The sequence below is a fragment of the Myiozetetes cayanensis genome, unplaced genomic scaffold (genome assembly GCF_022539395.1).
Source record: "Myiozetetes cayanensis isolate MyiCay16 unplaced genomic scaffold, myiCay2020 scf24, whole genome shotgun sequence".
Classification (NCBI taxonomy): domain Eukaryota; kingdom Metazoa; phylum Chordata; class Aves; order Passeriformes; family Tyrannidae; genus Myiozetetes; species Myiozetetes cayanensis.
Genome location: NW_026087456.1, coordinates 8544929 through 8570892, shown reverse-complemented (window position 1 = coordinate 8570892; position 25964 = coordinate 8544929). Strand labels below are relative to the sequence as shown.

The following is a 25964-nucleotide window of genomic DNA, read 5'->3' as shown; positions in this document are numbered from 1 at the left end:
GATAAATACAGAGCTCCTGGTTATGGAACTGTCCCACTGTACCTGATGTACCAGATACTGATGAGCTGCACAAGGACCGTTTTAGTCCACTTTAGGACACTGCACTCAAAGAACAGTGCAAAATTAAGCTAGAAATGCCATCACCGAGGAATACTCATTTTCAGTATTCCTTTGCAAACCTATGCAAAAGAATGCTTTGAGCATTCCTGACCTGAAAGTCCATATCACTCCAGTCAGCTTTCCAGAATTTCATATCCTCCTTCAAATTCTGTGGGCTACAAAAGGCTTGAGACAAGATTGATTCCATAGCCCGGAGACAGAGCCACGCTGCCGAGCGCAGATTTTACACATTTCATATGCTGGCTCGGTTGTGCTCAGCCACTGCAAGGCCTTTTAATGCTGCCAGCTCCACACACAGTGTGCAGGAAGGGACCATCTGGAAAAAGCATCCCCTTCCATCTTGAGGCTCCTGTGCCTTGCAATCCCTCGAGAGGGAAAGGCTCGGTGTACTCTTATCTCCTGCATGGCACGTGAGCTGATGCACTGCTGTGCAGACAGCTGAGTGACCAGGGCAAATCTATAGGGCAGAATTTTCCATGAGCCAGGAGTTTGGTTCTGACCCTCTGTAGCTGAGATGATGTTTGTCTGGGATCTCCCAGCTTGCAGTCCGAAGCATTCCCAGGCCCAGCAGCGTGTTTTCACACCCCATCTTGAGCTGCCCATGCTGGGGCTGAAGCCAGAGTCTCAGCTGGCAGGAGGGCGGGTCTCTGCACGAGTTGTCATGGGTGGGAGTTACACTGTCAGAGCTCTAGCTCTTCGTGGGGGTTTAGGACACTGAAATGCTTTTGCTTTTCTGCAGCGTGGAGAGACTGCGCTGCACATGGCGGCACGTGCCGGGCAGGTGGAAGTGGTTCGCTGCCTCCTGAGGAACGGGGCCCTGGTTGATGCCCGAGCCAGGGTAGGTGTTCTGCTTACAATGGTTTTTTTGGTTCCTCTAGCTGAAGCAGTTCAGGCAATCACTCATCACCTCCCCCTCCTCCGTTCCTGCCATTTTTTTGTGTCGTCCCTTCCTGTGGCTCCGCAAGACTAACCGCGCAGACGAGCGTGTGGGCATCAGCCGGGAGGGACGCTGTGTCCGGGGGGGGAAGGTTCTGCCTGCGCTGATTATCCCCCTTGATTTGAGTTGTAGGAAGAACAGACCCCGCTGCACATCGCCTCTCGCCTGGGTAAGACGGAGATCGTGCAGCTGCTGCTGCAGCACATGGCCCACCCCGACGCCGCCACCACCAACGGGTACACGCCCCTGCACATCTCCGCCAGGGAGGGCCAGGTCGACGTCGCCTCCGTGCTCCTCGAGGCAGGCGCCTCCCACTCCATGTCCACCAAAGTAAGACAAAGCGTTCCGCGTCTGCGTCCCTCTGTTCCGCGAGGGAACGTGCTGTCACGCTGGGAGATTGGATTAGCTTGGGTGTTTCGCTTTGTTCTCGATCAGCAGCCAGCCGGTAGATAGGCTGCAGTAATGTGTCACGCTAATCGAATTTCAGCTTATTTTGCTGCCGTCTGAAATTGGGTTTGGTTCCTGCTGAAGCAAAATGCAGATCTTGGTAAACACGCGGTCCCAGCAGGTTTGAAAATGCCCTTGTTTTTCTCTTTCCCATTGTCCTCTGGGTGTAGGGATTTTTGGAAAAACTACTCAAAAAAGAAAAGTGGATGGCAGTGACACATTTTTTATGAACAGGCCTCCTTATTCTTCAATACCAGTGCTTACTTAACCAGTAAAATAATTCAGCTCTGTTTCTTTAATTCTCCCAAAAGATACAGGTCAGCATCTGTCCAGTTGCATCGAATACTGAATCTATTTTCAGTGACACAACAGGCCATTTTGTCTGGGGTTATAAAAGACTCTGCAGAATCATTATTGGGTTTTTTAGCCAAAAATGTTTACCAAACGAAAAGTGTTTACCAATATGTTCCTAACAGAGGGATGAACATGTAAGACAACAGATAGCTATGAAAGAATTCTATATCGAGATCTCTTTTCCAAATTTAAAGCATGTGATAAGTGAGGATCACATAATTCTCACTGTTTATTAAAGTACCCTTGGTTTTACAGCTGGAACTTAAAACATGTTTTTGAACAACAGGGTGCCTTCCAGGTTTAGAAGACTAAACCAGCAATTTTCATATTATGATCCACGGATTACTGGGAACGCTTGCTGCTCTCCTTTTATCCAGCTGTTAGATCACATTAGAATGGCTAAAAATACACTAAATACTTTCCTAATTTCCCATATTGCTTGATGGCAATTAGTATTGCAGGAACATTCTGTAATTATGAATAGGAGAAGATGCAGCCCACTAGATAGTATCTCTACAGACCTGTGATTCATGAACTGAAAATGTTTGAGATTCCCTGATACAAACTCTTTTTGAGGTGGGATTTATGGAACTAAATGATAAGGATAACAGACATTAAACATCACTTATGTGCCAGGCAAATAGGTCATCATAGCTTCCCAACATTCCTGTTGGGCATCAATGCAGGCTGCCACCTACTGTCACACAGCCATGAGTTTTCCCTATCAGTTTTCAAATTCAAAGAGGCAAAGAGCAGCGGGGTTTTTTTAGCTGTAGAACTTAATGACTGTATAAATATTTTTTCAACAAACAAATAATTTTTCAACAAACCCTAATGGAGGAATATGGAGCTCTTCTCCCTAAATTTAATTGGTGTTTCGTTGTTACTGGCAACGACTGATACAGGAAATATTTCTAAAGCTTGTCATCATAAAATAGAAGAAGTGCAGCTGGTTTGGGGTGTAAATTTTAAGAAGTGCCTTCATTGCCCCCACGCAGTGTGTGTGTGTATCAGATGAAGTGTCTGCCAGCCTGAAGCGTGTACATGGGAAAGAGAAATACAAGGGAAAGTATTTTCTTGTGTGTCTTTTGAGATATGCTGCTCTTTCTAGGTCTGGCTATTGATTCTGAGAGCAGGAATATAGGTTAAAGAATAAGTGCTTAGTACATAGTTCTTAAAAGTGAGGTGTCAGCAGGACCACTGATGCAAACATCTGCGTTTTATCCCCTGGCATTTTTCAGAAGGGATTCACACCGTTGCATGTGGCAGCCAAATACGGGAGCCTGGAAGTGGCAAAGCTCCTGCTGCAGCGTCGTGCCTGTCCCGATTCCGCTGGCAAGGTACTGGTGGGAAAGAAAACGAGCGGGGGCAGTGTGCTGGGTTCCTCCTTAGGTGTGCGAGAGGCACGCCAAGGAGGCCGGGGCTGCTTTGGCATGCTGGGATCGCATTCCCCCCCAGGGTGGTAGGTCTGGCTCCGTGGCTGTAGAGCATGCACACAGTTTCTGTGGCTCGGGAAGCACTGATTCCGCCGAGCTGCCCAAATTCCCGGCGGATAAACAGGGGAGCAAATTTCCTGGGCGGGGCAGGGTGGGGGGTGGGTGATGGAAGCCTGCGCCTGCCGCCCTGGTTCATTCACCCTGCTTCTCCCTCCTAACGGCCGGGATGCCTGCTGCGGCCGGATCCCAATTCCCCCTTTTCCCTCTGCATCCCGATCCCCCTCTTTCCCCCTGCATCCCGATCCCCCCACCGGTCCCCGCCGTGCCCCCTCCGTGTCTAACGTCCCGCAGCGCCCCCTGGCGGCCGCCGCTAACGCCGTCCCCGCCGTTGCAGAACGGGCTGACGCCGCTGCACGTGGCCGCGCACTACGACAACCAGAAGGTGGCGCTGCTGCTGCTGGAGAAGGGCGCGTCGCCCCACGCCACCGCCAAGGTGAGCACGGGGCGCGCCCGGCGCCGCGCTCCCGCCCCGCGGACACGCCGGCAAGGGCTTAGGAGAGGTGCCGTGGTGTCCTTGTGTAGGTGAGGGGAGCCCTGAGGGGACGCTGGGGCGACCCAGCCCCGCCGCGACTTTATTCACAGCTGGAAGTCACTTAACCACTGTGCAGTATCAGCAGTGACATTAGCAGTGTATATTCTGACCACACACACTGGGAACCCGTTCCAGGGTTAGGAGCAGTGTCAATGTCATGGAATTGCTGCGCAGGGGAGGGGACCCTGAGAGGACCCAGCCCCGCCACAGCTTTATTCACAGCTGGAAGTCACTTCACTACTGTGCAATATTTGCAATGACAATAGAGATGTGTATTCTGACACAGGGAATTCATTCATGGGGTTAGGAGTGGGGAGTTCTGGTATCACTGTACAGGTGAGGGGATCCTGAGGGGAGCCCTCAGGAGATACTGTCCTGGCACAGCTTTAGTCAAAGTTGGAAGTCATTTCACTATTGTGTAACATTAGCAATTACATTAGAAATATGTTTTCTGACCAGGCACATGGGGAATTCCCAGGTTGGGAGCAGTATTGTGGTATCACTGCATAGGTGAGGGGAACCCTGAAGAGACCCAACCGTGCCAGAGCTTTGGTTACAGCTGAAAGTCACCTCAATATTGAGCAATAATTAGCACTTAATTAGCAATTAATTAGCAATTAATATTCTGACCATGCACACGCATTAGGAGCAAGGCTGCTGCTGTACAGGCTGCCAAAAAGTGCAGCCACTTAGCTCAGGGATGGTACCGGGGCTATGTTTCCATGGCAGTGCATGGAGAGCAGGAGAGTTTGGTAAAGCTCCCATTAAATAAAAACAAACAAACAACCCAACTGAACACCTCCCTGGGACTCGCCTGCAGTCCTCCAGGTTTGCCTCCATGGTACGTTATAAATCAGTTAGGAAGTTGTCTTATTGCCAGAAAATGCCGTTCTGCCATACTTAAATGGTTAATTTGATCACAAAAGCGTTCTTTCCTGTTGCTGTTTCCAGCCAGTGCCTGACACACACATCAAAATTCCATATGCAAACACATCTCTACCCACATGCTCTGAAAAAGCATAATGTGATGGAGAGTGTGCACCCATCAGTCGTCATGGAGGGTGTCACTCATCAGTCAGAAATGATTATTTGCAATATAGGTTATACAAAATGTAGGTGTCAAATTCAGGTTAATTTGAAGGTATCAGAGGAACGGTCCTGCCCACCCTGGCGAGGGCTGGCTTTGTTCTAGTTTAGGCAGTGAAAATAACAGATGGACAAAGCAGAACAACAGCAGGGCTATGTGGGACATGTCTGGCCTTGAAAATTTAATGAACTCTCCTCTCTAGTAACGAGGGTAACATGAAATAATCCTGCTTTGTGGTGCCTGACTTCTTAGGCTTACGTGGCTGCTGTGTTAACTTTATCCTCCTTTTGTTTCCTGGCTGGTGTTAGAATGGATACACCCCACTGCATATTGCTGCCAAGAAAAACCAGATGCAGATAGCCACCACTCTGCTGAACTATGGGGCCGAGACCAACATTTTGACCAAGCAGGGAGTCACCCCGCTACATTTGGCCTCCCAAGAAGGTCACGCTGACATGGCGACCTTGCTCTTGGAGAAAGGATCCAACATCCATGTGGCAACAAAGGTAATTCCCAACCAGAGTGGTGTGTTTGCTGTGCCCACAGGAAGCAGGTGGAAAGGCAGACCAAGAGAATATTGTTTCTGAGCATCCGGGAAGGCAGGGCTGCAGTAAATTTGTTGTGCTGCATCCTTGCCATCTCTCAAGTGTGCTCCTGCAGTTCTGCAGGAGATGGAAAGGAAGAGGAATGTAAAATTCTGGAGCTTGTGGGTCCATGATTTATCAACATGAATCAAAACCTGAGCGTGGTGGTCTGACCAGCAAAGGCTCTTTTCCTCATATGTTTGTCCTTCAGTTTTTTTCCCAAGTGAAGAAACTGACAGTGTTTGGCAAATAACAGGACAACATTATTACTGGAACAGAGACTGAGGAAAATCCAAAGTGGGACTTTTCCAATTTTTTTCTTTTTTTTTATGATTGTACATTACAACTTTTTCATAGAAAACAAGTTCCTCCAAAAAAACACCATTATTGTAGATCTTCATAGGTCACTGGATTTATCCAGGGATATATGTAAATCTTACTTACTTAAGATGAAAAGCCTGCAGCTTTTGCTCATACAAATCAGAACAGAAGGCTCACGTCTCTCCCTGTCTGGAATTAATGTATTCTGCTAAGAGGAACGAGGTGATTTTCATTTCTTATACAAAATTTGTTCAGTGACTCGTTCACGTCAAAGTGCTGTGTGTGTGATCACAGTGAGCTTTCAGTTAGAGGCTGCATCCTTTCCCTTGGCATCTTTGAATGGGATCTATTTCTGGAATTAAGGTCTTCATTCCAACTCGTGCCTGCAGTTGTCAAGGTTCCCTTTCCTGTCTGAGGAGTGGGAAGCACATTCACTGTGCTAATTTATTAATGGGCTCCTCAGCTTCCCAAATGACATTATTGTCGAAAAGCCAAGCGTGAGCATTGATGCCTGAAAGTTTTCCCTCTATGGTTGTGGAGATGTAATTGCTCTGGAGCTCTTTTGTCAGCTGGAACAGGAGCAACATCAACTCCACTTTGTTTAAAAACACCACCCATACTCAGAAGCTAAAGTTAGGATTTGTTCATGTTTTAAAGATGAGAAAGTGGGAAAGTCTAGATTTCGTTCCGCATGTAAAGTAGGGTTTTATTCTTATTGCTGTCTATTTATTTATTCATTTTGTATATCCCACCTCCAGGCTGGACTGACGTCCTTACACCTTGCAGCTCAAGAGGATAAAGTGAATGTAGCTGAAATACTCACCAAGCATGGTGCAAACCAGGATGCTCAGACAAAGGTAAATCACGGAGTGGCTGCTGTCTCCAGCACAAAGGATGCTGTCCTTGTCCAAGGAATGTTCCACTGAGCTTGCAGTTTTACTTCTTTGTTCTCTTCTTGTAGCTTGGTTACACACCTTTAATTGTGGCCTGTCACTATGGGAACATCAAAATGGTGAATTTTCTCCTCAAGCACGGAGCAAATGTCAACGCTAAAACAAAGGTAAAGAGTTTTTCGTTGCTTTGGTTTTGCTCTTTATTATGGACATGGTAACCCAGCACTCTGAGTACGTGCCATGGCTGCCTTTTCACTTGGAAACCATAACCATGGCATGGGAGGTGGCAACATCTCTGTGACTGTAGTGGGCTGACTTCTCTCTGCTCCATCTCATTGTGTGGTGTTCAGGACAGAAAAGTCAGATAACTCTATGGGTGTATGAAAAAATGACATGGAGAGTCCATTTCTTTGGGGTATTTTTCTTTTTCCTGTTACTTGCAAGCTAACAAATGCAAGTTTGTTTCTGATCTCACTTACACATGGTTTACACCAGTGTAATACCAGTGTGCTGCCAAACCAGTAAGTAACAATTCAGGCACTTTGAGGGTGATGCCAGGTTCTCTCCAGTCTGCTGGGGGAAGAGTGGGAAGAATTTCTGCTGTTCAAGGCGTGGGTGGTATGACTCTGGGAGAGGAAGCAGCTGTGGTGAGGGAATGTGGTTTCCTGAAGGAGGGTTTGGGGATTTTTGAGGGGAATCTGGATATGCTGGTACTGACCAGTTATACTGAAATGGGTCTGACTGCAGAGTGTGAACAAAGCTCACTGCCTTCAGCAACTTCTCCTTGGATAAACAGGTGGGCACACCTGAATGGGATGCATTTTGTAGCAAGAATTGTGTATCTCCTGAGAGTACACAGAGAGGTTCTGGTGACACCAACAGCGTGTGGCATCCCAGCTATCATCCCATCACCCTTCTTAGGAAGAGAAGGCTGACTCAGGAGCTGTGGGGCTGCAGCTTTGTTAAAGTTGGCTACCAACTTCAGGCTGGATTTCTTGGGATTGACAGGAAGCAGCCCTATGATAGTGTTTTTAAGATCTCATCAAAATCACTGGTTCGTAGTCTGCTGGTCCCTCTGCCCAGCTCCTGTGTCCCCAGCTGTGAGCTATGGGATGGACTTACTGCTCAAAGTAGCACTTATTTCATCACCATGGTCACAGCTCAGTGTGGTAGGAAACAGCCAAATAATAAAGATTCTGCCTCATCCCTCACGGGATCACCCAAAATCAATGGGCAAAACCCAGATATTTCAAAAGGAGAGGCAACACCACTAGGAAAACAGCTGATGAGAATTAATAAAACAGACACTAGAAGGATCCAAACTACAGCTGCCAAGACATTCAGCCGAGGTATTTGGAGGCTAGCTCAAGGGACAGACAAACTTACATCTTTAGCATTAGCTCTCTCTCTATGTTTAAGGGGCCACTGGGGCAGGTTCTGATTCCATTTACCCAGGTATTTCATGTATTTATAATAATTTCATAAAAGTCAGCAAGTTTGTGTGAGGAAGCGCTTCTCCAAATTTTAACACCTGGGGACCCATAAAAATACTGGCAGTCTGTCAGCTGGCACTGTGCACTCAGTTTAAAGAGCAAATCCGTCCTGGCTGCATTCAGGGATAGGCATGTTAAAGACTAAGTAACCTCTGTTGCAACTTGGGCTTTAACTAGAGAAAGCATGCATGAAGCTTTGTGAAAAATAACAGTGCTGAATTCTGGTTTTGAAGGACTACACCAATATTTAAGTAAAGATGGTGAATTTACTTTACCTCAGAACCTGCAGTAAATCCTCCTTCGAATTCCTAGCGGTCCATGCACTCCTAGTAAGGACTGTGACAGTTCTGAACTGTCACTGTTGAATTAGCAGTGCAAAGCATTACTTGCATTTATTGGTTTGCCACAGAGATGCCTCTCAGAGCGTGCCTTTCAGAGCCTGCCCCCAGGCTTTACGTAAGTGTACAGTGAGATCAGCTCGGGGTTTTCTTCCAGTTTCTTCTCTGCCTGCTTTCAAAGCCAATTGCAAATAATTTTGTAAATGAACTGCCTGACTGGACTTTCACAATACACTCTCAGATCAGCCAGCTGCAGTGCACTTGGGACTGAGGTTGTGTTTCCATCTTGTGTGCCATGAGAACGAATCACTGGAGCAGAGAAGTCTATGGAATTAAGAGTGTTTATTAATACAGGCACTGTGTACATGTGTTTAAGTGTAGTTACAGCTTGGTCCAGCCTTTTGAAGGCAAAGATAAAGTTGATTGGCATTTTTAATACGTATATGTTGTTGACCTTTTAAAAAGCAAATAGGCTCTAATCACTTCTGGTAAAATTGATACATTTTTTCAATTGGCTCAAATATTTTAAAGGCAAATCTTGGGTCTTCTGTTGAAAACTAAGGTGTGAGAGCAAGTTGAATGTTCTCTGCCTCAGCTATGATTCTGTGCCCTTAACTTGCCACTTTAACTTTGCTCTTCCTCATTGTTCCTCCCTCTGATTTAGGAAATGAGGGAGAAATGTCTTTTCAGGAATTTCTTATATTGTGAGATAAAGATGATTTCTGAATGAAACTATTATCTTCCTTTATATTTTCATTAATCTGGGGAAGGAAAACTATTGTTACCGAAGGATTATCATCTTTGGGTCAATCGATGGCATAATTTATGTTTGGAACATCTCAAAAGGAGCAGAAGTAAGCGCAGTGAAATTTCTAATCTAATTACTGGCACTTGTTGTTCTTTGTTTGCTCTGCTTGTCAACAGAACGGGTACACCCCTCTTCACCAAGCTGCTCAGCAAGGCCACACTCACATCATCAATGTCCTGCTCCAGCACGGGGCCAAGCCCAACGCCATCACCACGGTAAGTCTGGGACCTGCCGGTGGGAACTTGTTTCCCTGGACAGTTCTGTTCTTTCCTTTCTTAAGGCTTGAGAGCAAGTTGTTGTTCTGGGGAAAGTATTCCTCGTACAGCTGGTTGTCAGATGTGTAAATGTCGCTTCCTCTGCTTTTCCTTATCCTCTTAAGGTAGTTCAGATCTGGTCTGACCGTGCACTAAGCTAAACGTGAGGGGGAGAAACAGATTTCTGAGCTGCAGGGTCGGGCTGGCCACAACTGGCTCTGCTGGCCTTGTTCAGTTTCCCTCTGTCTGTAAATTGATATCTCCATAAGGAATTTTTCCATAAAAACTGAAGGCGGTTCAGAACCTGGGCTTTTTTGAAAATTTAGACCCAAATTTCTGTCCCTCTCTGCACTGGATGCGTTTCAGGTTCTTGCTGAGTTCACAGATGTTAATGCCTCCTCAAAGACCGTCAGTAACTTCTGGCACAGCTCCTTCCCCACACTCAACCAGGAATGCGACTGTCCCATTTCACATTGATGTTGTTATTAGTCACCTCTAATTGGGTAATCATTAAAATGCAGCCAGAGTGTCCAAATCTCGTGTCATTCCCCAGAGTGGATCAGCTTTCCGTGTGTACATCGTGTGCGTGTTTAAATCAGCACTGGCGCCTTGTTGGGTCTTGGAAGCATCACATTGAGTAATCCTGGGTGAACTTATCCAAAATGCCAGTTTGTGCACCAGGTCATCAAGTGACAGACCACTGTAGTCACCTTCTGGGGCTGTAGGCACTATTTGGCACGTGCAGCCAAAGATCTCTTGACTTGATTTCAGTCCTCGCACTGGGGCTACCTGACCCAAGTCCAAGCAGAGTCTTAAGGATGTGTGTTACACCATTTACGTGCTTCCTCAGGTACTGGATCTGTCCTTATCCACACATAGCAACCTCTGGCTTAAGAAAAAAGAGAGTTTCAACCTGAGACATCTGGCAGTGGAATACGGGAGTGGGTTGCAAGTGACGGTAGCAGTCAAATTATTTGTGCTGTGAAGATGCTAATCTGTTCATTTTGTGCTGCTAATCCACAAACCCTGTGTTGCTGCAGGGCTGCCGAGCTAGACTAATAGAGCAGAATTTAAATTATAGATAACTAAAGCCAGTACTGAAGTAGAGAGAAGCCCTCAGGCTGATATCCTGCACAGTGGGGTCACAAGAGAAATCATTTCATTGCAAAGAGCAGTACAGTGACATTCCATGATTCCCCAGCAGGCCAGCATGTTGCCCCTTGGTTCAGTGCAAAACAACATGGAAAAATTCTGTGTAGAGCTCTTTACAAAGAACCATGGGATACATCCCTTCCTCCCCCCCTGCCCCCCCACCAGGCTGAGTGACATGGGGATCATGGACTGCCAGTGTTTCAGGTGGTAAAATGAGGATAAAGAAGTCAAAACACCTACTAAATTATCATTTTAATGTGCATTTGATGAATGACACGTCTGTATATCATGAGCATTCAAACTGCAAATAATTGTATTTAAATGGAAAGTAATTCCTCCCCCCCAAGCCTTTCGTGCTTTGTGTTTGTTAAATCATGAGCTTTTGTGTACTTTTATTGGCGATGCATTTTTGTTGTATGAAAGAATAGAAGTGTATGCGGAGCACACAGCTGTGATCTTTAATTCCCCCGGGGAAGGAATTGTATTTGATAAAGGTTTAACAGTTTCAACTGGCAGCGAAACTGTAACATTTTAAAATACTTTCCGTTTTTTAGAAGAGTGTTCCTGATGTTTATGCAAAGTAAACCTCAGACTTCTGCAGGCAGGACACGTGCTGTACGGTGAGGTCTGAGCCCTGAAGGGTTAAACCATACAGCCTTTAGTATTTGGACTATCTGGCAGATGTAAGTGTGTTGTGTTACCATGGCGACCGGGGCTATAGTCTTAAAGAAGTTACAAAGACCGAGTCAGATGTAACGGTAGAAAAGCAGTGATTTTCCTAGGCTGTGCCTTGTTTTGGATGGAAATGCTGGCTCATGCAGCGCGGAGCGTGATCTCATTGGTTCACATCACAGTCCTCCCTCTCAGCGCTCTCCCCCCTCTGCTCTCCCTTCAGAATGGTAACACTGCCTTAGCCATCGCCAGGCGCCTGGGATACATCTCAGTGGTGGACACGCTGAAGGTTGTCACGGAGGAGATCACCACCACCACAACTGTGAGTTGCACACGCATTACAGTGTCTCTTCTCTGTTCACAGCGTTGTCTTCCTCCTCGTCCCTCAGGCTCTCCACGTACCTTTTCCCTCTTTTTTTGTTTTCTGGCTTTAGCCCCCCCCCCCCCTTTCTGGTAGATTTTTGCTACGGTGCCTGTGCAGCGTATCTTTTAAGCATGTGGAGGTGTGTGCAACACCACAGGCTCCACCGAGCTGGGGAGCAAAGTCTGGGTGCACAGAGATGGAAAGCAACCCTTCAAAAGCAGGGTAAAACTTTGTCTAGATCTGGGTCTGAGCTGCGAGCCCAAACTTTCCAGAAGTTAGTGTGGTGTTGCTTAGATCCTGCCCTGTTTCTCTGTTTCTCTTTCCACCTCTCTTTCCCCACCTGACCTTACACCTCCACACTTGTGACACCGACTGAGGCTCAACTCTTGCAGCGCATCACGGTGTCCTCACGTTTGGACTGTGCAGCCATGGCCTGGTGCCAAGGCTGATGATGCTCGTGGGATGGCTGTGGATCTCATCCATCATCTTCTTACTCAAGTCACTTCCTTGAGTTCAAACAGATCCTGTTTTTCCAAATGCAGAGGGATCTTCCCTTATGGGCTGAGTCCCCCACACTCTTGGAGGCTGTATTTTGATGTCAGGGTTTGTGAACAGTGTGTGTGCTGAATATCAGCAAGGTGGTACTGCAGCTTTAAGCCAGGAAAAACTGATCTGTTCGGACACCCTGGGAGGGGCAGGTTTTCTCTTCTTGGACTTTACCTCCATCTACACGTGTCTTTGCAGGTAGGGTGGGAGAACATTAGGAAAAGTGCATAATTCAGTTAAATTCAGTTTAATCTCAATTACTGCATTTGTTTTGAAACACTGTTGTAAGGCCAAGCTTTTTTTATTTTTTTTTTTCCAGAAAGATTAAGAGTCTACAAAACAGCTCTACATGTCATTTAGAAGCTCAGAGCTTTGAAAATCCACAGATTAGTTAAAAGATGACACTGCTCAGTCAGGGGAGGGTTAGAAGAAGGGAAGAAATACAGAATCCCCTGTAAAGAAATGGGAAAATAATTTTAACATTATTGCATGCTGACAGCAAGTCCCACTGATACGAACCGAGGAAGATGGAATAAGGTTACAAATAGAGTGAGTCATAATTTATTAATGACTTGCAAAGATCAGGCTGAGTCAGGTTTGGACAAGAAATTCCAGAGTAATTCCAGAAGTCTCTAATGAAGTCTGTATGTTTTTGTTGTTATTACTTTATGTTCTTGTTCAGTCATATACACATCACACCTGTATGTGCATAAACATTAGATAAATAAACATAAACATATCTAATCGGAGATTTAGAAAAACAAAAGCTAGGTGAGATTTCTTGAGGAACTTCAGCTCTTTTCAAAAGAATATTTTTTAGCCTCCAAGCACCCCTTTGCTGTTCTCTGTGCTGTCTGCTGGCACACCTTTCTCATTTATTGTCTGATATAAGTTGTAGCTTCCTTTCTGCTGTACATTGTGTTGCACTGTGCAGCCTTGCACCTTGTCTCATGCAAGTGTTGCAGCTTTGTAATAATAGGGATTGCACTGTGAAAAGACACCTGGGAGTTATTTACTTTGGGTAAATATTTCTTTAAACTTTGAGGGTAATGGATTTTTCTACCGGATAGCTGATGCCTGGGGCTTAGGACTGAGTCCAATACCCAGCCTTACTCTCAGAGTCGACCTTTAAGACTTGCACATAAGACAAATCTGAAATCTTGACCTGTCTCTGTGTGCTTTGAAAGCCAGGTGGGAACCCTCAAGAAACTCAGCAGATTCTCCAGCTGTGAATTCATCTGAAGCTTGTACCTTAGGGATCTATGGAATCTATACTCTGGTGACGCTGTTCACGGTGGGGAGCGTTGATTCCACGTAGTGTACAACAAGTCCTAAAGAGGAGGGATAAATAGCAGGCACTCCCTGCAGTAAAGTTCAGTTCTCCAGACGGTGAGGCTGGTGTTGCCAAACCTGCACGCAGCGTTTAGCGCTGCAAAGAAGGTGCTGTCACCATAGCTACCCCATTCTCTGAGCCTGTGGCTGAGCCCTGCCTGGAGGATGTCAGACAGCCTGATGCTTTATTGATATTCAAGTCACTGGCCTTGGAGATGAGGAAAAGATCTCCAGTGCCAAAGCCTTGCTTTGCTCTAACTTGGAACAAATTTTCCTCTTACTTGCATTAGTGGTGTTATTAGTGGAGCCACAGGAATATAAAGCAATAGAGAGGATAAAGTGCACTTTTTTTTTTTAAACTGAAAGATTAGAGATGAGTAGGAAATAAATCAGAACAAACCGGACTTTCAGAGGTTTGCTGTGCAATTAAGTTTTGGGCCATTTATACAAACAGGCATAGACTTCCTGTGGACAAATGAATATATGAGGAGCTTTGGGTTTGTTTACAGCACGGTGCTGTTCAGTAAGTCACTGCTGAAAGCACGTATGGGTTTATATATCTGAATTATTCTATGCCAGCAGATGAAAATCTGGCCTTACAATGAAAACCTCAAATACAGAAGCTTGAAGTAAAGTCCATAATGGAACTCTCTCAATGGCACTAAACAGTAGGGAGTTAAAGCAACACACGTAGAGCAGTTTTCTGAGTCTCATGGTACTAGGTTAGGATTTTAAATTTTGAGAGTATTTGATGTGCCTATAAATTAAAAAAATTCTAGAAGTTCCTTTAAAATCATCAATTCCCAACAGAAGTTGTTGGGATTAGAATGAATGGTTAAGTAGAATTAGGAATTAAGTAGAGTTAATGATTCTTGCTGAGTTCAGTGTTCCAAAGAGGGCCTTGCAGGTTTTTTGTTCTTCTAAAACACACACGTGCACACACACTCTTTTGAGTCTCTTTTCCAAACTTTCTTTCAATTGTTAAATGACGTAATATTTTTTTTTTTTCTGACTGATAGGAAAGTCAGGAAGTAAATAAAGTATCCCTGCTTCTCTGTTAATAAATAATAATGTCTGAGAGCCTCAGTCAGAGGCTGGACTGTTATTACATAGGGGCCTGTAAAAACCTAAGTTACGAATAAATTGATGTAACGGTAAATAGAGCAGGGTAAAAGAAAAGTATACAGTGAGGCTCTATACCTGTAACTTGGGGTTAATACTTTAGCTTATTGTCTAACTTACTTGTTAACTGTGCTGCTGAAGAGACAAGGTCAGTGTCACCTGAGTGACAGCGCCCTCCCCATCTGTCATCGCTGGCCTCGTCACCCCACTGCTGCCTGACATTTCTATCCAAGGAAAGCCGTGGGAATACAGGGGGGAAACTCAGGCATATTGCAGGAGGCATTCAGTGAATATAAACTAGTTTTGCACCCCGAACATGTGTTCTGCTGCAGCAGAAGTAATTAGTTGTCTTTACTCCTGGGTAAGAGTGAACTTGGGGGGCCTAATTGGGATTGCCAGTTGAGGCAAAGGGCATTGTTCTCTCCCTGTTCCTCAGGAGAGAGAAGTGAAAACTGCTGTCACAGTTAAATAGATTTGAAAAATGTAAAGCAGACTTTTAAAACAAAGTTGCAAAGTAATTACACGGCTGGTAACGTAGTTGTTTATGAAAGTGCAGTATGTTACAATAATCAAGAATGCTGTCTTTGTGGATTTGTTAGAACTGGAGAATACACAACAGCATCAGGAAATAGCTAGTAAATTCTGTGCAACAAGAACTGCTATTGACTTCACTGCTTGATATCAGTGGGCATTTTCCCAAAAGAACGTTGCACAAGGGACTCAGGGTTTGGCTGACTTTAATTATCCCTCACATTTTATGCTCTTTCCCTCCTTTTGCATGTAATGGCAATTTGTGCAGGATAGATACCATCTACAAGAGGGGCTGAAGCACTGCCTCAGTGGGAACTTCCCAAGGAACACAGGTGGCCTCCTGGCACTCCCCTCTGTGCCAGAGGGGCACATCTGCTCCTTCATACCTTAAAGGCCACGTGTGCACTGCCCTCCACAGCTCCCCAGTTCAGCTGACTGGCTGCACAGCTGGGTGGAGCCAGGGAAATAGTTATTTTTTGGTTGTGACTAATGCACTTCTGCTCACTGCTCTGTTTTAAGCCCTTGGCATTTTGTCTTCCGTAAGAGTTTCCTGCAGGCAACTTCCTCACACCTCGCACTTCCTACAGCTTCTCTCATTGTGTTCTGCATGTCCTTCTCCAGGTTGTATCTTGGTGCTGAAAGGATGTCCCCATTCTTGATTCAGCACCCCTGAACATCATCTGTTTTCTCCCAGAAGTCATTTATGAAGATAAAATTATATAAAAAATATCTTCCAGTGTTCTCCTGCTCTGTGCTCTCATGTTAAACCAGTGTTCTCCCACTATTTTCGGCCCACACTTGCCTTGATTCACAATATTTTAAGCTTTTAGGTGCACAAAATATATCAGAATCTTCAAATAACCTTTTTTTTCCCCCCTTCTGATGTGTACATGCTTCGGGGGAATATACATTATGAAAAGGATATCATTAATATGCAGTGTAGGCTTTTTTTTTTTTGGGGGAAGAGAAATGTTTCGAGTGATCTGTGTAAATCCTTCACATCTTTTTTTAGTTTAGGAATTTCACATCATTCATAACTTCATTTCCAAACGCTTTACGATTTAATAATTTCCATATGCCACATACAACTTTCTGAAGCTCTTCTGTAGACATTACCTAACTCACTTTAAAAATCATCTTGGAAACATTGAGCTGAATTGTTCTACATGCACCATTTATAAGTAAATTCTATTCCTCTGAGCAGCACGTTATCTTTATGGTCTTATACTTTCGGGCCAGAAGAAATGTTGTTACCTTACACAGCACTGAGAGTGGGAGCCTCTGGAGCAGAGATGAAAAAGAAAGTTAGGGGAAGGGGATGCACGTTATGAAATGCCTCAGCACATCCCCCTGCTGTCAGTGTTGCAAATATCCTCCTGTAAACTTTGCTGCTCTGTTTGGTGTTTCATTTGAGGCCTGATGGTTGTGTCTTTGCAGACTGTGACAGAGAAGCACAAGCTGAATGTACCTGAGACCATGACTGAGGTGCTGGATGTGTCGGATGAAGAAGGTGAGCAACTTTGCTACATTCCATATCACTCATGTCACCTGTGAGGTTCGACTCGAGAAGCTGCCTTTGATGTCTTCGTTTTGCAGTGCTTGAAATGCCTTTTTAAAAATGATGTAATCGTCATGGCATTTGGATAAAGATGCCAAAATTTGAGCTAGAGCAAAATCCTGGAGCCCTGCATCTTTTTCAGAAGAAGCTTATCTGAACCAAATTTCCCAACGTTTCCCAACTCCAGATTTTAAAATATCAATGTAGAGCTTTCCCAGAGCTGACTTTGACCCTCCCATGGAGAGGAATCTGAGCTGTAATTTTTTTGGCTCGGTGCCACCTGTATCAGATACATATATCTAGGAATTCTGCCTAATTGGAAACATTTGTGTGAGGAGATGCATAAGGTGGAAGGTGAGCAGACTGTTCCCTCGAGGGAGCTTTTGGCACATAGGACTCAGGGATACATAAGGCATGACATAAAGTAACAACACACTAATAAGTTTGGCACTCGGGGTTTCGGAGTCCGTTCCATGTACAGACAGGAGACACGTGTTGTACTGCTTAGCTACATCCCCAGAAAATTTCTGTGAACTTCTGGAAGAATTGATAAAATATCACAGTTTTAGGCAGCACAGAATTGCAGAAAAGGCTTAAAAACATCCCCTTTTCAAAGTTCACAAGTGACTGCTGAGAAATTTCAACCACGCAGCATCTGATAAATACAAACACGTTTGCAGGAATCTTCTATGTTCTTTTTTACTCTTGGCAGTGTTAATTAATATTGCAGTATCTTATATATGCTATTTTATGGTTGTTTTTATTATTTCATGGAAATAATTTGTGGACTGACTAATTTCCAAAAATTAGTCACTAATCCTGGGGATTTAGGAACGCAGGTTACAGGGTTGGATTTTTTTTTCTTTTACAAAGAATGCAAATGCACTTGTGGTTCTAAATGGTGCAGGAAGTTAATGGCATTCATTAGTGCCAATATAACTTCTTGTGTTGCTTTTAGAAATGGTATTTCTGCTGATAAATGAGTTCCACTCGAGTAAATATGATGCTTAGGCTCCAGATGCAACTTTTTGTTTTCAAATGCGAAAGCAAACAAGTGTGATTCAAAATCAATTATTTTCTGCTGCATCACGACCATTGAGATTATTTTGCTCAGGAATGTTTTTACTGCTTTGTGTCTGAGAAACAATTCAACTACTTGTGTAATTATTAAATGACAAATGGCCTTTAAACTGCTTATAGCTTTATGTTCACCTTGCTGAGTTTACTCCCAGGCTGTCAATCTTACCGTTGAACCATCTTTAAATCCACAAAGCCTGGTATGTCTTTCTGCTTCTACAGGATTAATCCAGAGTATTCCCTTTTCTCAAACCAATTTGTGTGTTGTACAGCCTTTAAACACTCTGATGATGAACCCTTCAGTGATGGGGAAGCGTGTAATGGCACAGGTGCTGTTAGCAGGAGTTCGTGGAGTAAGACCTGCAAAGTTCCTCTTTTTGTTTAACCTGGCCTGTTTGGTTTATTTTTTGTGCTGACACAACACAGGTTTGCATACTCGGGGTGCCTAACACTGCTCCTCGCTGTTACTTTTGAAGTGTGGCTGAGTGTGTGTCTCCTGAAAGGTGGGAGGAAGAAGGGAGGCCAGCAAACCTCAGATTTATTACCTCTATCTTGAATGTGTTGGCAGAACTTGAAGGGGCCGTCCAGCATGACTAATGCTCTCCAGTGCTTTGAATTAACATTCCCTGCAAACAGTCCTAACGTGGATGGCACTTGGGACAGGAACTGAAAATAGCTGGGGAGGGACAGGAAGACTGCAAAAACCCTTTTAATAGAGGGGATGAACCTTTCAGTGATGGTGGAGCTTTGTAGGAGTCCAGCAATAAGATTTCTGTAATTGTGTGTTCTTTCAAGTGACACAATGTGTTCTGAAATAAATTGCTGTCACACCTAAACCTGCCAGCTCTAGTTACATAATTACCCAGAGTAGCACAAGAGTACTTGAGCAAAGCAGTGGTTCTGGTCCCGTGGTGGAGCACGTTGACCACTGGTGATAAATATTTTGTATTTTGCCTGCAAAATAGGTACATTGCATAATTGCACACTGTTATGTTGTTAATATAGTATTCCTATTCCTAAAAACAAACAGAAGTGCAACATCACATGTTGACAGAATAAAGTAATGCACCAAATAATCTATTAAATAGCTCAGCTTGATATGGAAGGTCCTGCCCTGTGTAGCCCATTTTAAAATATTTTGCATGCACTGAGAGTCCCACAAATTCTTTCTCAATTTTCATGCAGCATTTTTCTGTTTGTCCTATGTATTGTTATTCAGAGTTCTTTACCTTTTATGATACTTGGAAAAAATTAATCTTTCTTTTGAACAGAACTAGATCATGTTTGTTTGTTTTGTTTGGTTTGGTTTTTGGTTTTTTTGTTTGTTTTTTTGTTTTGAAATGGCATTTGATCCCCATCAATGGGGATTGCACTACAGATTCCCGTAGGCAGAGCTGTTAAGTGATGTGGTTTGAGAAACATACCCCCATGCCAGCAGAAATGCTTGGTGTGGATACAGTTGCACTAAAAAACCTGTGCATTTTTATCGTTGTAATGCCTTGGCTGTGAGTGTTGCTGCAAAGTTCAGCTGCTTTAAAGCCCTTGCCACAAAAGAAGCACTTTGCACCTGAGGGATCCTTAAAGTAGCACGGGGTAATTACTGCAAAGCATCTTGTGAAATGTTTTGTAGTGATGTCTACAGAATCAGTGAAGTTGAGCACGAGCAGATGTTTTTGTTAGGGCTGAGTCAGTGTAGACACACAGGAACATCTAGAAAAGGCAGGAACCTGGTTTTCTTCTTTTCCCATACATTAATATGCTCCTCTGCACTCATTCCATGTGTTATTTCACCAGGGTGTTCAAGAGCTCTCACTGGTTTCTCTTTGAGCCTCCTCATCTCCAGTTAATTTTCAAAGTTGTAGTTGCAGTTCCTATTCGAGACTTGAGTTCTGCCTGCTGCAGGAGTAGTCAAGCTCTAACTGTGGTTCTCCACATCCTCCATTCTGGCAGCACAAACATTTCACCGTGTGGGGAACCAGCCCAGAGAACTGATCTGTCTGCAGATTAATTTCTTTGTTTGTACTGACAAGTTATTTTCCAGCCAGACAACTGTCACGGGCAGAAGGGAATAGAAGTAGAAGGTGTGTAAAAGCAGGATTTGCTGTCCCTTCATGAAAGTGCATCTGTGACAAGGTGGCAGGTCTGTCAACTGCTCTATCACTTAAAACCATCTTAGTGTAATCTGAGATTTCCAGGAAGCAGTTCACAATTAAACCATACCTGATTGGATCAGATTTCTGATCAAAAAGTTAAAACCCCACAGTGCTAAAATACAACAGTGAATTTCCTGGGTGCCTCCCCACATGGCCTGTTGCATATGGGTGGGAAATGGGCACAGTTCAGTGCTGGTGTACATCCACATAATTCCTCTGAAGGAGCACTTTAATTAGTGGGAAAACTTAATTTCCTTAATTAAACCCTAAAGTTAAAGTTGCAGCCAGCTGTTCAGTGTATCAATATCTGAAACTCTGCAGGAAACCACTCATGAAACCCTACTATCCTGACTGGCTGAAAGTAAAGAAAATTTAAAGCATTAGGCAAACTAACCCAGGGAATCTTGTAGTGTGGACCACTAAGTGGAGAATTGACTTTAGGGAAGCGAAGGTGTCCAAGGAAAGTGCCACAGAAACTCTGGAGTATACATATTCCATAAAAATCATTCTTGCCACAGCTCTCCCTTCTCCATCTGTTACTTTTAAGGAGCAGCACTTCTGTGGTGAGCTGTAGACTTATCTACATGCTGTAGAGAAAACAATAATTTTGGCAAACTCACATAAATGTATCTGGCTTAAAAAACATCTATTAGAAGTGATTTCTGGCAGTTTGACACAGACTCCTTTTTTTTCTTTTTTTTTTTTTTTTTTAAACTTTTGCCTACATTTTCTCTGTGTTTTGTGAGAAACAATTCCAGAGCAATTCTCATACAGCAGTTGTGTTTTGCAATTCATTTATGAGCAGAATAAGCATAGGAACGGTAAGAACTGTGTTTGTTGAGCCTTCCCTGAATGAATGGACTCTGCAGATGTAAGTACAGTGTGGGTGTCCAGCCAAGCTCTCACTGAAGGAGGAGATAGGTGATCTCAGAATGTACCCTGTGTCACTTACTAGTCTGGTCAGTGATTTAAAATGCTCAAAACTGTGTTCAGGCATTTGGCAGCAGCAGCAAGTGCAGTGATTCTCTCTAGGAAATGGAAGATTAACCACTAAGCAGGTAACTCCTCAATATCTACCTGTGAGTTCATAGGTGGCCACTGCAAACAGTGGAGCACCAATGCCAAGGGTTGTATTTGTCCCAGACTGCTCAGTGGGAGTGGTGAAAATGTTCCTGGCATTAATTTGATGGCAGACAAATTGTTTCTGGCACAATTAAAAAGGATCATTTCTTGTATGGCCACAAAGCTGCCATCTGGTAAGATCTGCTGTGTAAGGAAGGCCTTGGTCAGCTGAATATGCAATCACTGAGACTTAAATATGTAGTTTTCCCCTTCATGTACTATAAGGAACTACTTGGGAGTTCATCTCATTAAGGAAAGGTGGAAGGGCACAAGGGACTGGTGGGGAGTGACTTTATCTTCTAGTTCCCTCCAGACTAGTGTGCTGTTGAAGGATATCCATGGATAGTCTGGTTACTGTTTGCAGATGTTCCCAGCACATCAAACAGAGGTACTTAGCCCTGGTATTGACAACTCTTAGATGAGAGGCCAAAGCTGGAATAAGAGCAGACTTGGGATATTTTTTTATTTTTTTTTAAGGATGTGGGTGTGATGAAAGTGGTGAAGATTTTGCCTTTGTTTCTGTGATAGACGGAATGTCTGGCATGATTATAATTGTCTAGTTTATTTGAAATATAACTTGGAATTCCTTTTACTGTTTGATTAACAGCATTGCCTTAATATCTTCCAAGTTTTCACTAAGCCCCGTGCTTTATAATGTGACATTCCCAGGAAACAGGAGGCATCATCTGTCAGAAGACAGGAAACATGAAATGATTAAATGCATTTTATTGTTTTCTGTGAAACCGTGCCCAGTTTCTCCCTCTTCATGTGGGCAGATGGAATTTTCAAGAGCTCGTGTTGTTACACTGAAAAGAGTCAAGCCTCGTTTTTACATATAATATTAATGTATTAAAAAAAAAATCTTAAACATCCCAAAGTTTACTTAGTTTGAGATGACAAATAATAAATTACTTATAGCTGAAACATCAAGTCAGAAAAAGGAACTTGATTTGTTTTGTGAAAACAAATATCAAGACACAACTTAGAAAATGAGAAAATTTGAAGCTATCCATGGCCTAGGGTCTGGCAGGCTCATCCAGTAATTGGGAAAATGACTGAAAAATCCAGGAAGAAACTGTGGAGAGAAAGCATCTTGCAAATGGGAACGAAAAGAAACATCTCCATGTTGCTTGGCAATGGGATCTGTTTTGTTAGTCTGCTGGGGAAAGCGAGCTGTGACTTCATATAGACAGAATTTCCTGGGGAAAATAATTTTGGACCTGAAAAAGAGATTAAACCCCGTTGTTCAGAGTATATGCATGAAGGTTACTGTGTCAGATAACCAATGGTTGTTTAGGCTGTGATTCATTAGGAATTATTTTTCTGAATAATGATCATTCCCATCCATGCCAGTGAGCTTATTCCCAGTTTCTGGATGTTGCTGTGTTTTAGAAATAAGAATTTTGTTGCTGATCACAGTGGAGAATTTAAATTAGGATTTGCAACTATAAGGCATAAGGCCACAGAAAACATGTTTTCTTCTGAAAACACGCAGATTGCAGTTAAATAAGTGGGGATATTTAACCATAAACTGTTAGGCTGGGATGAAGCTCTGACCAGAGAGCTAAAATGGATTAAGGAACAGAGACACTTTAGAGAACAGCAAAGAAATGTGCCCCTTACCAGTACATGTAACAGCAAAAAATAGATTAAATCTAATTGATTAATCACCTTGATTTCAATGTGGTTTTTTTAATATCGTGCTTGATGTGCCAGTTTCATTATACACATTAATTGCTTGTGGTTTGCAGTGTTTCCTGAGTGGGAAATGCCTTCCTGTTGGTTGTGCTGTCCAGCTGTTAGATCCCAGCGTGCAGATGCAATCATAGCCGTGTGTGTGTGCTGAGCTCTGTCCCTTCTGTGGTTGATTTACAGGTGATGACACAATGACAGGAGATGGGGGAGAGTACCTTAGGCCAGAAGACCTCCGAGAACTAGGGGATGACTCCTTGCCAAGCAGCCAGTTCTTGGATGGTATGAACTACCTGAGGTACAGCTTGGAAGGAGGACGATCAGACAGGTATTTGCCTGGATACATCCCTTTTCTTGTGATAATTGTACACTCATTTTGCTATAAATGTTTGAAATCCCCTTTTCAGGGTCTCTCACTCGAGCTGGCAGAGGAACACCCACGGTTCTAAGTTCTGAATAGCTACCCAGGCATTCCTGGGTGTGAAATGCCTGGTGTAAGTCAGCAGTGTCTCCACACTTACTGCCTTTAGAACTGGGGTACACTGAAGGGAATAAAAGAAAAAAGGGGAAGTCTTGGCAACAGAATTTTGAGCCTACCTCATTTTCCAGTCTTGATTGTTATTCTGGCAGCGTTTCCGAAGCTCAGTGGAATCAGTAGGATCCCTTCTGTTTACTTCAGGAGGCTGCGAATTGCTCCTGGAACAAAAGATGTCAGGAAACAGTTTGGTTTTCCTCACAGCATGTGTAAATCCCATCATTCAGGTCTCACAAGCCTGGAGTCTTTGCTGGTTTTTAGGCAGTTCCAGTGAGTCCACTGAAAACAAAGTGACTGTGTGGCTTTTTAACTCTTAGAGGAAGTTTATGAACTACAGCAGAGTGCCTAAAATGAAACCCTTTTGTTCTTTCCGTGGTAACAAAGATTTTATTTAAGATGATGTGTACAAATGATTGTGCACACAGATGTTAAGCCAGTTTAAGTTAAGCTCCCATTTAGAATAATTATATTGAAATGACGCAAAATTATGAAGGGAGAAAGAATGAAAGAAGAAAAACATCTTTCTAACTCCATGGTCTCATTTTCTGTCACCTTCAGATTACTGGGTTTAAGAATTTTCACAGAGATTGGTTCCATTGTTTTGCTTTTGCTTTAATGTGATTTTCATTGCATTATACTGACTTTGGTTTTCCAAGAAATTCAGTAAAGCAGAAGAGTATTAGCAGTCTAGATTCATGTAACCTTATGCATTGATCGATTTGATTTCAAAACATATATTTTTCGTTTGTAACCATCTCCCCTATTTATTTTATTTCTCTCTCCCCTTCATTTTGCTTTCTTTTCCATGTGCTTTCATTAGCATCATGCCCAGGTAGGTATTACACAGCATGAACACCTGTTGTCTCTATACCCTTCTGTGGCACCTGTCTCTGCTCATGCACTTTGGAGGCCTGCTGTATGCCAGCAAGTTGATTTGGAGCACCAAATGAACGATGCTGCCGTTGGGAAGTGTTTTCGAGGTTGATTTGTACAGTTTGCAATGATACCGGGTTTTTTTTTCTCAGCTTCTGAAACAACATATACTTCAACAGGAATTACACTTAACTGGACTAGGGCTTGTTAGATCTCTCTTGGCTGGGAAGTGGATGTGCACTGCAACGTGGTCTCCCAGTTATCCAGGTTAGAAACTAGGCTAGAGAACGCTGCTTATATTTTTTGGATTCCACCTGGGCCTTGATCAGGGCTTAGAAGAGAAGGGTGATACATAAGGCACGTTCAGGAGCTTTGTAGCATTCCTGGGTTCCACAGTTCCGTTTCTGTGACTGAGTGTTATTGACCCCGCAGCCTCTTGGACTTAAGATTTATTGACCAGATTTGGATAGAATCTATATTTAGACAGTATTTTTGGTTCTGATTTTAGGTAGGTTTTGGATTTTTATTTAAAAGGATTCTTGAAGTACCTTTATTTCTGAGTCTTTAACTGCTGGTTTGCTCTTACATTTAGCTGGTCCATCACACAGAGAAGGGTAGTGCCATCTGAACACTAGGTTTGAAATTGAGTTTAGAAGGAAATATAAACCTCTAATTAACTGCAAAGCTCAATCATGAGTGCGTCTGTAGATAAAACCCAGGAGCCTTGGGGTATTTACTGGAGGTTATGTACAGGTAGAGCAAAGTGGATATATACTTGTGGTGGTGGTAGCAGCAGTGAAGATGGACAAAATCACCATGGAGACAACCAGCCAACTTTAGTTCAGACTTCCTTTCATTCAGTGTCTGTGCAGGACACGACAGTAGCTGAGTAGCAGAACCTACAACTTGGATGGTGACTCTCTCACAAGCATTGCATGGCGCAGCAAAGCAGCTCTGGAAGTGTCAAACGTGCAAATGAACACAGGATAATGAGGGCAAATGGGGTCTGCTACTGAGGCTCATTTCTCAGACAAAGAACAAATGTTCGTTGTTGGTTTAGTTTTTTCTCAAGGCTTTCCAAAACCTGATCCTTGTGTAGTGCCTATCTTTGCTTCCAGTTTTGTACAGTCCATCTAGGATGCTAAACAGACCTTTGGTATGAGTCAGTCATCCAGAGCATTCATTATACTTCAATGTCATATTTTTCTAATAAAAATAAGGTAACCATTTGCTTCTAAAAATGGATCAAACCCCCCCAAACCTGAGTGAATGTAGCTATTGTTAAACAAGGCTGAGTGGTCTGAATCAGATGGTATTTGAACTGCACTTAAAGCACTTGAAACTCATGTCTGTAGTGAATGCATGACTTGCTAACTGCTGAAAATGAATTATCCTTTAAAAATCTACGTATCCAGATAAATGGCCTATTGTTCTGATCCCGCACATTAGTCATTCTGAGTACTACTCACGGATGTGTGAGCCAGGAAAACAAAACTGCTTCCTTCAGTTATATGTACTATATTCCTCTAGACCTATCGCAGAGTACACGTACAACATCTGAAGGTGGCTGA

At 43.5% G+C, this 25964-nt stretch overlaps 1 protein-coding gene across 28 annotated transcripts in view; it reads left to right on the top strand.

Moving 5' to 3' along the window:
- The window catches only part of ANK2 (ankyrin 2), a 260645-nt gene that overhangs the window by 189129 nt on the left and 45552 nt on the right, over positions 1 to 25964 (top strand). For all 28 annotated transcript variants that reach the window (XM_050320644.1, XM_050320646.1, XM_050320643.1 and 25 more), the window contains 11 exons: positions 860 to 958; positions 1190 to 1387; positions 3100 to 3198; positions 3689 to 3787; positions 5282 to 5479; positions 6637 to 6735; positions 6840 to 6938; positions 9527 to 9625; positions 11712 to 11810; positions 16821 to 16893; positions 23169 to 23313. In XM_050320644.1, coding sequence (XP_050176601.1) covers positions 860 to 958; positions 1190 to 1387; positions 3100 to 3198; positions 3689 to 3787; positions 5282 to 5479; positions 6637 to 6735; positions 6840 to 6938; positions 9527 to 9625; positions 11712 to 11810; positions 16821 to 16893; positions 23169 to 23313 — 1307 coding nt within the window. The remainder of the gene's footprint in view (positions 1 to 859; positions 959 to 1189; positions 1388 to 3099; positions 3199 to 3688; positions 3788 to 5281; positions 5480 to 6636; positions 6736 to 6839; positions 6939 to 9526; positions 9626 to 11711; positions 11811 to 16820; positions 16894 to 23168; positions 23314 to 25964) is intronic.